The 15201-nt window shown below is 37.0% G+C and overlaps 2 protein-coding genes across 5 annotated transcripts; both read right to left on the bottom strand.

The window, feature by feature from the left end:
* Positions 1–3497: 3497 nt before the first annotated feature.
* LOC104233476 (OVARIAN TUMOR DOMAIN-containing deubiquitinating enzyme 5-like) lies at positions 3498–7182 on the bottom strand. Of its 4 annotated transcripts, XM_009786873.2 has the most exons (4): positions 7083–7182; positions 5022–5133; positions 3720–4602; positions 3498–3638 (listed from the first exon to the last, which is right to left on the bottom strand). In XM_009786873.2, exons 2-3 carry the CDS (start codon positions 5123–5125, stop codon positions 3723–3725), a joined length of 984 nt encoding a protein of 327 aa, XP_009785175.1. In that variant the 5' UTR covers positions 5126–5133; positions 7083–7182; the 3' UTR covers positions 3498–3638; positions 3720–3722. The 4 variants fall into 4 exon arrangements, with proteins under 4 accessions (XP_009785175.1, XP_009785172.1, XP_009785173.1 ...); XM_009786870.2 differs by having other exon boundaries at positions 3498–4602; XM_009786871.2 differs by having other exon boundaries at positions 3498–4602; positions 6940–7092.
* Positions 7183–7799: 617 nt separating this feature from the next.
* On the bottom strand, positions 7800–12962 carry LOC104233475 (uncharacterized). Its single transcript, XM_009786869.2, has 10 exons — positions 12663–12962; positions 11668–11763; positions 11431–11505; positions 10722–10790; positions 9947–10023; positions 9702–9790; positions 8944–9073; positions 8406–8496; positions 8254–8319; positions 7800–8117 (listed from the first exon to the last, which is right to left on the bottom strand). Exons 1-10 carry the CDS (start codon positions 12849–12851, stop codon positions 7998–8000), a joined length of 1002 nt encoding a protein of 333 aa, XP_009785171.1. The 5' UTR covers positions 12852–12962; the 3' UTR covers positions 7800–7997.
* Positions 12963–15201: the final 2239 nt, after the last annotated feature.

Below are 15201 nucleotides of genomic sequence, written 5' to 3'. Positions count from 1 at the left end.
TTATCGACAATACGATTATAATCGACCAAGAAGTAATTGATAAGGGACTGAAAAGGAAGTTGATAAAAACGACTACTGGTTGATTAATCAAAGCTAATCGAAATATGAAAAGAAAAAGAACCCAAAAAAGATCAAAAATTTTTTATCCATCCAACATTAAATAAGGTTCCTTTTTGTCTATATGGAATTGAATACATTATATGTTTCCCTACTACAATTTTTACTCTTTGAATCTTAATATCAAGTAGTGTTTGCTAACCATAGCCAGCAACCCGCGATCAGTAGCGAAAGCAGGAATTTTATCATATGAATTCAAAAATTTAAAAAAAATTAAGGGGTTTCAACAGCTATATATATATATATATATATATATATATATATATATATATATATATATATATATATATATATATATATATATATAATTCAATTATCGAGACCAATTATTTTAGATGTTTCTTTAAAATAAAAACTTTTAACCTTATGTACACAGTTTAATTTTCCACGATGAACCCCCTTTCGTCACCCTGGCGGGGACGGATCTATAGCCTAAATTATGGGACATATGTTCCCATGGACTAGGTATTTTATGTATGTATTTTTTAGAATTGACATAATATATATTATGTATTGGCACTCATCCTCCATAAAGGTTGAATGGTGTACTTTGTTCAATACATAATTATTTACCCAATGGACAAGAGATCAATTCCCACTTCACATTGCACCCATATTCTAAAAATTTTAGATTCGCTTCTGCACCCTGGCTCCGCCCATGCGAGCGAGGTGGGTTTATCTTTAAACAAATACTACTATTTCTTAACTTTTTCTATCAATTTGCGTTAAACTTTGATAGGGAAAGAAAGCCTTCTGGCATGTCCTCATGTTGTAATAAGATCCAAGCAAATCGTATAATAAGAAGAGGAATATAAAAGGGTTACTCATAAAGAGGAATCAGATGATTCTACACTTCATTATCTACAAATTCGTTAGCTGGATTTGGAACAAATGCTATTGTACTAGTACAAAGTACAAGCACTGAAATCACAGGACAGAGAAATAGGGCACGGTACTGGTGTCATCATCCTTATCATCAAGTGATTCTTGCAGACAAAAGGGATTTAAACAAGATAAAGATTTAAAGGGTAGTATGCTACCTCGAAAGGCCACATATATATTACTGTACCTTTTTTATTTATTACTATAATCATGGTATTTGGTTAATTTGCGCGCGAGTCAACTAGCTCTACGAGTACCTATGAGCAGATGAAAAGAAATATTTCTTTTCATCGAGTGTACAATTTCTTTTAATATGCATATGTAATGATAATTTTGACAACGTGGAGTCTTGGCATCTTAAAAGTAGGGTTGTTCACGGTTTGACAGAAAACCGATCCAAACTAAAAATCGAACCAAACCGATTAAGTAAACGATATTTTTCTTGATTTGAATTGGTTTTGGTTTTAAATTTTAAAAACCGATAATATTTGGTTTGATTTTGGTTCTATTATAAAAAAAACGAAAAAACCGAACCGAACCGATTAATTATATAAAAATATGAATAATTATTGATATATGATATAATATCTTTTCGTAAATAATTTTAAATACTTTATGCATTTTAATTATTATTTTGATTTTGATTTATCCTACTTATATCTTAAAAGATTGTCTAAGCCCAAAAGAATAGGAATCAGCCAATTTTTTTTTCCTCAAGAGAATCTAATTCTCTAACCTACACACATACTTTTTCCTAATAAAAGAATTAGAAAAAAAAAATCTACGACAAGAGTAAAGAAAGCAAATTCAAATTGCAAGACTATAGTAGCTAAAGCTTGAGAAAGTAAACTTTTAGTTTGTTTTTTGTTCATTTTTTTCGTATAAACAGGTAAATAAACTTTCAGTTCCGAAATAAAATATATAAAAAAGCACAACAACTACGACCCAGTATAATCCCACAAGTGGGGTCTGGGGAGGGTAATATGTACGCAGACCTTACCCCTACCCCGAAGGGTAGAGAGGCTGTTTCCAGGAGACCCTCGACTCAAAAAAAGCAACAAGAGCCGATATATTAGTACCATAAAAATGCATAATAAATAACAGCAATATAAGAGATATGAAATACAGAATACGAAATACGAAATACGAAATAGATGGCTGGTATAGTACACCTAGCAGGTAAAGCCCTGCATCAATAGACGACCAATGACATTCTTCGTCTAACTCCTAACTAGCTAGTCTCACTCTATTGTGTTGTAGAAATATTCACAACTTTCCCCTAACCTGCAACCTTAATGCTCGACCTCCATAATTCCCTGTCAAGGGCCATGTCCTCAGTAATCCTAAGTCGCGCCATGTCCTGTCTGATCACCTCTCCCCAATACTTCTTAGGTCGCCCTCTACCTCTCCGCGTGCTCACTACAGCCAGTCGCTCACACCTCCTCACCGGTGCATCAATGCTCCTCCTCTGAATGTGTCCGAACCATCTGAGTTTTACTTCCCGCATCTTGTCCTCTATGGGGGCCACGCCCACCTTCTCTCGAATATCTTCATTCCTAATCTTATCCATCCTTGTATGCCCGCACATCCACCTCAACATCCTCATCTCTGCTATTTTCATCTTCTGGATGTGTGAGTTCTTTACCGGCCAACATTCAGTTCCATATAACATGGCAGGCCTAACCACTGCTCTATAAAACTTACCTTTTAGTAACGGTGGCACTTTCATGTCACATAAAACTCCCGACGCTAACCTCCACTTCATACTAGCAAATTATTTTCAGATTGTTGTCTAGTGTTGTTTTACTATTATCGACTTATCATTAGCTTACTAGGAACCGAAAAACTGAACCAAACCAACAACAACCAAACCGATGGTTTGTATGTAATTTGGTTTGGTTTTGGTTTTAAAATTTTAAAAACCGATTAAATTGGTTTGATTTTGGTTTTAATCAAAAACCGGCCAAACCGAACCGTGAACACACCTACTTAAAAGCAATATGCCTTTACTGTCTAAAATTGTAATGTCCTTCACAAGTTGTATTAATTTCTCCTTTCTCCTTTTTCAAAAGAAATAAAAATAATGCTCATGGCAGGTTCATGAAGATGCATTCAAACTGAAACACAATCTGCTAGTTCACACCTAGAAACACAGAATATTTTACTCAATCTATTGTTTAGAGTTGCTTTTTTAGGAATGAGTTGTGACTGGTCTTTTGTAGATTCCTAAAGGATTTTTTGAAGAAAAAAAACATAAACACGAAGAGCCTTGGGTTGTGTTTAGGGTGTGTGTGTGTATGTATATATATATATATATATATATATATATATTATGGTCCCTTCTATTATAGAATGTTAACAAGTGCCAGTCCGTTAGCCAAGATGCAAGAAATCCAAAAAAATGACTCACAATAATGTACATAGATGTCGACTGCGATATAATTTCCTTGTACTAGTAGACTACTAAGTTATGTAGAGATCTCGTAACAGAGTAACAGTGACAGATAGTAGAGCAATGCATTAATATATGAGAAGAACAATAAATCACATTTGATTCAATTACAAAAATGAAATCACTGCCTCACATAAAAAAACACCATCGCTCGTAACAAAATTCGGTACAGAAAATGGCATATTAACTGCAGATAAAACAAGAGGACAACATAAGCTTACAAATATAGTTGCTACAAAAGCAGTTGATCACATGATATAGAACATACCTCTCAGGATAAACTCCGGACAACCGAGTTATAATGTTCGCCAAGCCCAAATGCATGTCTGTGGTACGATAGCATTATACTTAAATTATAAGAGCTAGTGCTGCTGTCAGATTTGTATTCTTTTCCCATCTCTACATCGGGAAAGGACCCTGAAAAAATCATGATATGTTTCTTTAAGACATGAGTTAGAGCACCGAGCTCAAGTTGTCCGCCCCATGCTGCGGTTGTCTCCACTTCTCTACAGTAATTCTCAAACCTTTCCACAACAGAATCATCCGATTCTCCTTCACTCATATTCTCAGAGAGGAAAAAGGGGAGAAAGTCGGTGGCGTGTTTCGTCATGTATCCTGCCGCCATCTGTCGGAGTTCAAGATATGTATAAGGCGACGAACCTCCAGAGTGAAGCGCTAACTGATTCTCGACAGCTCGGTAGAGACAGTGTCCATCGGGCTTTATTTCATTAATGGTTAATCCAAGGGGTTCAAGTTTTCTTTCTAACTTCTCATTCTCAATAACCCGATCGCTTACAATATTACTCTGTTCTTCTTGTATTCTCTGCTCTCTAGCTGCTTCTTGTTGAGCTCTTTTCTCACGCCTCTTAACACTCTTGCTAGGTTTTGAACTGTCAGATTGAATGCCAACAGAAACTCCAGCAATAGCCTTCACCAACGTGTCAAGATTATCTTTTTCTTTTTCATTACTACTACCACCACTATAGCCTAAAGAAGCAAGTTCCTCCGCGTGCCTTTGTTTGAGCTGAGCAGAAAGTTTGGACACCTCTTCATCGACTTGTTTCTTCTTAGCTTTCTGTTCAGCCTTGCTGCCCTTAGCTGCTGCCTTTTTCATTGCCATTTCTTTGCCCTGTAGCTGAGAAATCTCTTTCCTGTATAGATTCTTTTGAAATGTCAATAAAATTTTCAGAAGTTCTGCAGAAAGTAACTAATCTGACACGATAGATTGAGCAACTGCTAAACAATTAATGCCCCGACATGTTAAACTCAAACACTATCCCAAGCCATCTAATCACATAGAAGTCACAGTCAAAGTGAAGAATAGCACGTGTTAAATACTTAAATCCAAGGAATAAGCCATCTTCTCAGGTAGAGAACCAAATGTTCCTATAAGCATAAATGTGACTAATGAAAGTAGCTACAGATATTGACACTGTAAAATGAATATACATGAAAATTTGTCTCCCTTGGGTCTAAATTAGAACTAAAAATATACAGAGGTTTTCCATAATATAAAGAGGGTGGAAGCAACTACCAAGATAATCTGTTTTGAGAGAGACTTAAGAAGTACCTATGCCTTGAAAGCATCTCCTCACGGCTTTCTTGTTCCTTCGGAGGTGCATTTTCAGAAGCCCCATCAGACAACTTGTCTTCTTCTTTAGGTGTATCCTCCATCTCGAAACCTTAAAACAAAATTGAGATAAATAAAAGGAAATAGCATTCAAGCATCTTACATACGACAGGATATTTTTTGGAGAAATCAATCATAATGAACAAGAGGACAACACATTATACTGAAAATGTTGATGCAGAATGCAGCACATTGTTATTCTAATATTAACCTCTATATAGTACAATAGTTAAGTGCATACATATTAGTTCATCAACCTGACCAGTACAACTTTGAGGCGATTGTGCTGAAGAGAAAATACCCAGCAAATGGAGATTATGGAGTATTTTGGTCCATCATACAAGTTCCTTTCCTTCGTGACATCACAGAGCATATCTTTGAGATGATTTTAATTTTTTTTTTTTTTTTGAGATGACATCATGGAGCATATCAAGAGTGCAAAATCACAAATTCTTGCAACTATTACCTATAGATGGATTATATTATGACTTGTAATTACAGTTAAACTCGCCAAATTATGACAAGTATATAACTTAAGTTCCCTTTTGGAGTACTTTACAAGCAAGTCTTATTTGTTCATCTACTTAACAATACCAAAATGCTTGCAGGTATGTGTGGTTAGCTATGTTGCACTGACTCTCCAAAACTGTTATCGCACCTGTGTAGGATCATCCAAAAACGCCTACTTTTGGAGGATCCGACATGCACCCAATGGAATTTTCGGAGAGTCCGAGCAACATAGATGATTAGACAAGAGAAACAAACAGTACTAAATTGGTTATAAGAGGAATAGATGATTTGGTTTACCAAGAGGGTCAACACAGCAAAGTCAAAGTCAAATCCAACGTAAATATCCAAATATCAAGAATACCTGCTTTATGCTTTGAATACCCAAATTAACAGGTGTTACTTCAATCTTAACGAATGCTGAAACAGCCTTTTCGAGAAATGCAAGGGGAAGGCTGCTTACTATATACACCCACTCTCGTCATACCGTCATCCTAGTAGGGGAGCACTTCGTGCACGGGTAAGCACTATTTTTTTTATTTTTTATTACAGAGAAATCCCCTACAACAAGTGACTCATGGTTTGAAACTCGATGGATAATGTGCCCCCTCTACCCTTCTCTACTTAAATACCAAGCTCATGTGTATGACAAGGTTCGAACCCCTTACATGCCCTGACTCAGACATCACGCCCTGCGCGCCCTTACTTCTGGTCAAAAGCCTTGGGGCAGTAAGCACTATTTTAATCTCAATGAATAATGAGAACTAGCAGCACGGTTTGAAACTCAATGGATAATGGATCCACCCTCCACCCTTCTTCACTTAAACACCAGGCTTTTGTCTATGACAGGGTTCAAACTCGTGAGGTGCGCCTAACCCACACATCACTCGTTGTGCCCTAACAACTAGACCAAGCACTATCTTAATCTCAATGAATAATGGAAAGTAGCAACCACCAAAATTTTATCTGTCATACCCATTTAGTACCAATTCTCATAACCCAAATACATAAAAAGATGCTGCAACTGCATTCCAATATCCAGAATCGCGACAAACAACACAAATACAAACAAAATATTTGAGTAAATAAAAATGTGACCAATTTTCAGTTTTTTTTTTTTAAGGGGGGGAGGGGGGGGGTGACCAATTTTAAGATAAAGAAAATAGTCCAACAAGGACAGGGAAATAAGCAGAACGAGCTAACCACAAAAGCAAAGCTAAAAGTTGTTTCTTGAAGCTCAAAGGATACAAAGTGTTTATAATAAGAACAAATTACAGAAAATACTCAATGCCCAATAATCTAAACACCTTATTCAAAGCTAAAAATTGTTTCTTGAAGCTCAGAAGAATACCTAGTGTCCAAAACCAAAACAATACTTGATACCCAATAAGCTAAAGTTGAAATAAAATCGATAGAAGAACATGGAAGGAGCTAAAAAATATCATAAGTACAGCAAATTACACAAAATTAACGAGGGAAAACATGAGAACTCACAAAAGAAGACGAGTGGCTGCGCCGGAAAAAGCAATGAACAATACTTAAAAACAATTGAGACGAAGGAAGGAAATCTGCGACATTGCAAGGGCAAATTGGTCTTTCAAATTTGTTTTCTCCCAAAAAGACACGTGGAAATTTAAGGAAATGGGATGAGGAATTCATTCTTTTTTTTTCTTCAGTATTTTATATTACAAAGCGTAAACAATATTTATATAATTAAATCAGTTAAAAGATAATGACAGGTAATTCAATTAATAATTTTTTAATATAAATTTCTAATAAATAATAAATAAATTGCTATAACATGTTAAATTATAACACAATGAGTGCATATTGGCAGAAAAATATTGAAATAATTTGTCATCGGTTAATAGTTGAAGTCATCTTGCCTTGTTCAAAGGGCCAATTTGAACATGTTCCCTAGCTTTTTTTATTTTAACTTTGGCTTATTTGTTCTGAAATATCATCTATAATAGATTTTGAGGTGGTACACTTCATCTCCGCTTTGAAGGAGCCTTGGAGCAACGATCAAGTTATTTCTGTATGATATATAGGTCACGAATTCGAGCCGTGAAATCAGCTAGGGTAGGGTACCTACATCACACCGCCTTGAGGTGCGGCCCTTTCCTAGACTCTTGCATGGCCACGGGATGACTGACTGATTCAAAAGGACTTTCACAAAGAAATTAAAAAGTCTATTGAGTAGCTGAGAAGAGGCAGAAGCAGATTCATTTCATATTGCCGATAATATTTCATATGTTGGAGATGAATGTCAAAAACCAGAATACAGTCTTCTGTTTTCAGTGTATTTATATATACCTGTTCTTTTCCTCGATATTTTACAAATTTAGGATAAAAACTTCACAATTTTTAAATTATCTGCAAGTCTGTAGTTATATTTTTGGTGCAAGGTCAAGCTGCCTTCTCAATTGCTTCTATGCATTCTGTGACCGATGCCTTGTTTGCCATTGCCGTTATTAAGGCCTCGTGAAGCTTGCTATTATTTTTCAGTAGTGAACCAGCAAACAGAACCTGCAAAATATTAACAATATAATGCTTGGATCCACTTGCAACGTCAAACCCAACAATGTGTATATGTTTGTGTGTGTTGAATTTTATATATGTTTGAATGTATTCGTCACAATATGTATGCAACATTAGAACTCACCGCCCATCTTGTAAGGTTTTGTTGTTGGTCTTTGCTAAGCGACGGCTTGCTCCTGTTTAGAAATCTCTGTGAAGACAACGAGCAAGAGTTATTATTGATTAATGGTTACAGAAAAAAGGGCAATTTAACTCCCAGATAGTGTTAAATTAAACCTGAAGAGTGAAAAGGTCAGCTGATTGACCAATAACTTTATCATACTTCAGCCCTTCTGCTGCCAGTCCGGCCATCGCTACCACTGCCAGCCTAACAAGTGCAGCTATTTGTAAGGATTTCATTTTTCCAGCTCATTTTTCTCTTTTTTAGACATCTTTATAGATGAACAACAACAACAAACAACAACAACATACCCAATATAATCCCACAAGTAGGGTCTGGGGAGGGTAGTGTGTACGCAGACATTACCCCTACCTCGTGGAGGTAGAGAGGCTGTTTCCAAAGAGCCTCGGAAACAGATGAGAATCATTGAATCGTAGGAAGCATGGATACCAAATTGCAGCTACTTATTCGTGTACTACTCATGCTAAGTATACATATGTGCTTTAAATTCCTTAACTTTTATCGTTGGACACGCATATCCGCCTATTTGGGTGAGCATATCCATCCACATGACGCCAAGTGGACCCTTTAAGTGTGTGTGTGTGTATATCAGTGAAAATTATATATAAGTAGGGTTTGGTTTAAGATGGATACCTGTCTAGCTCTTTTGAATCAAGCTGCCCGCTATAGATCAGCTTTTCCAGCCTTTCATCAATTAAATTGACATGCTCTTTCCCAATATCCAGTGAATACCCAAGGATGGGAAGACCAATTAGGTAGGCAACTGAAACCGACATTGTACAGTTGTCAAATCAATGCTTTTCAAACACCAGCTTAATAGAGTAGAAGCTGAAGTAAATAATACATAAAAGAAGGGAAGTGAACTCTCAATGATATCAAGAATGAGAGCAACACGAAGATTACATGCGCAATAGCAACAAAGATCAAAGCATTGATCTTAAGAAAAAAAATGCACATATCAACAGCATAACATAATCGGATGTAGAAAAGTGAGGACACCAAATTTACGACTTCCATCGATTCATGTTGACCCTGACATCTTCAACAATAAAACTTCTTGATATGGTAAATAGTAGTTCCCTAACACTAATTCTCCTCTATTACTTTGTTGCCGAATTAATTTCGTGTCCTGAGAACAGCCATTACTCATGCTACTTTAGAGCAGACTATTTTTTCTCATTGTGTCAAACATTGTCCTTCGACAGATTCTTATGAATTAGCACTTCCATTTTGAATATGAAATATATATACATATCCACCTTAATATATAGATAGATATACTTAGAAACTATCTGCGACTCTTAGTAAGTAAACATATGGAACTTCCAGATACTGCGATCATTTGGTCAAACTTTATAATGATAATATTGAAATTTGAAACAGGATGTCACCTAAGAAATGTGCTGCTTCGTGCCTGGCAATTCTCTCCTGATAATCAGGAAAAAATGATGAAAATCCATCAATGGCAGCCTGAAGGAGCCTACATAATGAATAAAAGAATGAGCCATAACGACCTGCATGCAGTAGAAAAAAGCTCAACTGAATATATCTTCTTCTTTTGATGGATATCTTAATTATTAAGGTTTCAAGAAGTAGTCATTATGAGAATCAGACGAATGCCAAACTCACGACTTACCCTGGGGAAGTACTTCCAATCCCCAAAACTACTAAAGATATGCTTCCTATCAAGTACGGAACAAAGAAACCCCAATCCTGAAAACATAAGGAAGGAATCAACAATGTGACCAGAGTGTATCTGTCAAAGTGTATAGATACACAGGAGCATCAATGTACTTCACGCACATCTGGGTGCTGGAGCAACACCAAGCTAAACATGACATAACAATCTGACAATTGGACTGTTACTTTTTGCAAATAACCCCAAAAGTATTCCTATGTTGACGCCATATACATCCATAATATTTTTATCAAGTTGGCCGAATAATAGTAATTCAGGTGCGACGTACAGGGCATGTTGCTTATCTGGCATAAATAAATAAAAGTTTCATCTATTTAGCAACATAATCTGCCCAGTGAAGAGATTTACACTATTACACAAGCGGTGAGTAGCTAGGGAAGAGCTGGCTTGAAGGGGTTTGGACCACAATCCCACCCAACGACCTCTTAGGATTGTCAGCTTGGGTGTGGTTCGGATGATAAACCGAGAGACTGTTATCCCACAAAACCAAACAAGGGATAGTTATCTAGATTGAATGTAACAATTGAACCAAATGAGAGACTTGGCCCCCTTATCCAGTGTGTCATTCGCATACCAAACAGGGAGAAAGAGGAATATAAACCAGAGTGTTTCTGCTCCATAAGAGGAATGCTAATTATTTAGATCCAACACTAAACTTCTGAAAAAGATAACACAATGAACAGAAGAAAAGTAAGGTAGTACGAGAAGTTACCCCAGGAAGTTGGCCAGCAAGAACGCCCAAAAACCCTGTTGTGCCTACCACTGTAAATAGAAAAGCTGCCTGTATTACTGAATGAAATCAGTATCAAACAACTTTAAAAACTGAGCCCAAACAGTAAAAAAAAAAAAAAAAGACCACATTAATCATCTATTACTAAACTCCGTATATGTTAGATCAACGCCTCAATGGAAAATGCATCTAGGACCTGCTAGTTTACATTCTTAGAACCACTTTTTATGTTTCAAGTAACAGCAATTAAGAGTCATGAAATGTGTTTGAAGCGGATGGAAAAGAAATGTAATAAATTGCAGTCAGAAATTCATTTATGATCTGACATACGTCAATGTTACACCATAAGAATAAGATCAAACTATATGCATGCCAATACATGCCAATAATTAACCCCTTTAATCTGAAGGCCTAAGTCTATTAAGAAACTTATACAAGTTATTCGAGATATAACAATTGGAGACTATTGTACTCCAAGATTGAATATCATTCATTGAGTTCAACATGTCCCAACAATGAAACTTTGACTCAAATGTTTCTCACCCTTGAAAACATATAATTTGCCGAAGCAGTTACTCAGCAGTAGAACAACTCCCAGAATATGGAATAATATCCAAATTGAGAGCTGGTTTTGATTCTGGTGCTACTGCCATCAATGCAATAACAACAAAAATTTCATCAAGAAACTTACATCATTTCTGACACTTGGGATTGCAAGGTTCTCAGCATTCTTTATTCCGAGAGTTGTCAGCTCTCTAAGAGATGTCTGCAAGAGAAAATTTTTAAGACAATTACAGAGAATTGTGGGCAAAATGCGTGCAAAATAAAGACAATAATAAATTTCTTCAGGATATGAATGTTTAGACTATAGGAGGCTAATATCTCGATACCTCCTCCTAAAAACTTCACATTTCAGATGAAAACTGACCGTGCGTCGTGACACATATGGTTGAGAACTCCACTTTCTGGCCCAACCAACTTCAACTAGCTGATCAAGTGCCTCTTTGACAGCATTACTATCTTTCTGTAATGAGGAAAATAGGCGCATAAACATTTCAGATTGAAGACATTATGATAAGAAGAAAAAGTTAATGCTGGAAAAGATGACCAGAACACAGCTTTAGATAACACACTTTCTCCTCAGTTTTATGTGTACTAGTATGTTATCAGTTCCAAAGAGAAAAAAGCTAGCAAAAAACAAAAAACATGAGGCTATCTACTTATTGTTCATTCTTTAATATTGCATGTACACATTTCCAGATCTGTACATGAAACTTTCTCATCTACTGTTAGTCACTATGTACTTTAAGATAAGAACAAAACAGAAAATCTGTAGCAACTCAGACTATGACTGCTCACAAATCACAATTCAACTTGCTTAAATGAAATCAAAAGAATCCTCAGTAACCCTCCGTAAATTATAAACAAGGAAACAAACAGTAGAATCAAATATTAACCCCTAAACATCTTATCATACGCTAGAAACAACCACAATAATGATTGCCAAAATGTTGCAGTGGCATTTACTATTAGTATCAAGTGCCAACACTAATTGATCAAAAAAATCAGTATAACCTAGGGGATATAAGAAGCTTCTTAGTTCTGTTATAACTCGGTCTCTTTAACAAGATATGGAGTTAAAATTATTAATTTGATTTGTGTATTGTATATTTATAATAGCAGTAGTAAAGTGAGATTATTATGGTGACTAAAAATTTTTAATTACATATAGGGAAAACTATCATATCCAAAAAATTTGAATTGTAAAGTATATAAATAATAATTGCTAATATATTATTAGTGAAATGATGTTAAACGATTGAAATGTCTCGAAAGATTTCTAGTATAAAACTAAATAGATGGAGTAAGAAAATAGAAAGGAACAAACTAAAGCCCACAGAAAATGAAGCTTAGGGAATAAACCTTAGAAATGGCGGTTTGGAGGGTGGACAAATCAACACCAGGAGCAGCGGCTGAGGAGGAGGAAGCTCGAATTCTGAAGCTCCATTTTCCAAAATTTGTGGAAGAAGGAAGTGGACTGCTACTACATTGTACCAACAACTTGGACGGCGTCGTAAGAGAAGTGAAGAGAGATGCTGCAGAATTCGACATTCTCTCTCTCTCTCCTCTTGCTTCTCTTTCTTCAAAACGGTTGGGAATTGTTGAGGACACCAGAAGCTGTTGATAAGGTCTGGCGTGTTGCTTAAACGACCAGACACAGATTAGTACGAAAGGGTGTCTAACGGGTGGGCCGGGCCACACTGGGTAGAAAAAAGTTAAAACCGTTGGGGTTTCGAATCGGACGAGTTACGGGTTAGGGGTTATCGGGTTTAACGGATTTGAGTTTATCCGAGTAAAAAATAAACCGTAAGGGTTACGGGTCCAAGGGACCGGGCCGGGCCGGGCTAGTGTTTTTTTATTTTTTTATATTTTGTATAATTATTATAATTTATACAAATATAAAGTAAAAATATAAAGAATACAATGAAGATGGAAAAAAAATTGCACTTAGAAATTGCAAGTGCTACATTTATTTCAAAATTCAAACTTACAAATTGAAAGGTTTACATTTAACAACAAGTAAATTAACGAAAAACAGTAAATTCAAAGGTTTTGCATTGCCTTAAACTCTAAAACCTTAAAAAAAATTGAAATCTAGCCTTTAAATATGTTCGGGCCGGGCTGACTAACCGGTTTTACAGGGATTTTGGTTGATCGGATTTGACCAGTCCGGTTAACCGTATGAATTAAAGTGAACGGACCAACCCTCTAACCCCAGTAACCCAGCCACCCGGTCAGGATTTGACCGGTCCGGTTAACCGGATAAATTAAAGCGAACGGACCAACCCCCTATCCCAGTAACCCAGCCCACCCGACCCCCTAAGTACTGGGTTGGGCTGGTCCGGGTTTCAACCGGTCTGGTCGGGCCGGTCCCGAATCAACCCGGCCCGTTTGACACCTATAGTATGAATAGTTGCTTTTGCGCTTTTAAATTTGTGCTCTTTTTAATAATAGTGTCTGTAAGCACGTGATTTTTGCCCTATATGAGAATTACTCCCAAAAAATTCAAAAATAAAATGATTTTTCTTTGGTGTGCAATTTTGTGATATTTTGTTATATTTTGAATAATTATTGGCATTTGTCTGTGCGTGTTTATTTGCTAAATTAATAAAAAATACAAAAATATGTCGCATTTTGCATGTAGGATTTAATTCTACAATTGTTAGTAATTAAATTTGTTTTACAAAAATTAAAAATTACAAAATAGGCATCGTTTGCATTTCTAGCATTTAATGTCCAAATATACGATTTTATGCTTAATTAATACTTAATTGTGCGTTAATTGTTATTGGGAGTTAATTTGCGCTTTTATAACTTAATTTAGTTCTTAATAATAGTTTAAGTATTTTTATAATTTAGTTTTAGAAAAATAAAAGAAGAAAAGAGAGCGAAAATATAAAGAAAGTCGGAATTGGGCCTCTTCTTCAATTTCAAGCCACAGGCCCAAAAAATGGCCCAATCTTCCCTACGACCCAGTCCATTTCGAACTGGGTCGACCCAGTCCATAACCCAAAAGACCCAAACCCCTTTGTCTTACATTTTACAAAACACAAAAAAAAAATAAAAAAAAAATAAATAACCAAAACCCTAAAAAACTAAGAAAGGATCCCCCCCCCCCCCCCATTTTGGCTTCTTCTTCCCCAAACTCAAAAACACCTCCCATGGCTTCCCTTTACTTTCTTCTTCGTCCACACAAACACCCTCGCGTCCAAACGACCCCCCCCCGTCCTCCATTAAAACCACACAACCACCTTCAAGCTCGAACTCGACAACCATGGTCGCCACTGCTGCGTCTTCGTCATCAACGACCAGTCCGTCGGCTCCCTTTCACCATCATCATTTCTACTGCTGAGCCAGTCCTCAACTTCACGTCCCAACAGTCCACCTGCTGCTCGCGCTACTGCTACTGCTTCATCTTCTTCTTTGTCTTCGTCATCGCCCACCTCCAGTAGCCTCACCATCTTGCCCAAACGACCCTTCATTCCCCGTCAAGCAACAGTAATCACTGCTGCATCGTCCAGCCTCATCGTCCAGCTTCGTCGTCCGCTTCAAGCTCGACACCCTCCTGCTGTCACTACCCTCGTCAACCCATCGCCATAGCTTCCCTCCCATGGTGGAAACCCCACTGCAAACGACCCCTCCTTCCAGCTCCTCCATGCTGCCCGCAGCTGCCCCATGATCGATCTTTCTGTTTCATCTTCTTTGTTTCGTCGACTTCGAGTTGGGTGGTCGAGCTCACGAGCTCCAGCCATGGACGCGGCGTCGCCTCACTGCTCCTGTTTCGGCGTCAATTTGCGTTTGCTTCAGACGCTTCACTGCTGCGACTCCATGAGTCATGTTTGTTGCTCACCATCGTACTCTTGTTGACGACGCAAGGCAGTCCGGTTAAAGTCTGGCAAAG

Source organism: Nicotiana sylvestris, chromosome 4 (assembly GCF_000393655.2).
Source record: "Nicotiana sylvestris chromosome 4, ASM39365v2, whole genome shotgun sequence".
NCBI classification, from domain to species: Eukaryota; Viridiplantae; Streptophyta; class Magnoliopsida; order Solanales; family Solanaceae; genus Nicotiana; species Nicotiana sylvestris.
This window is presented reverse-complemented; position numbering and strand designations above follow the sequence as displayed.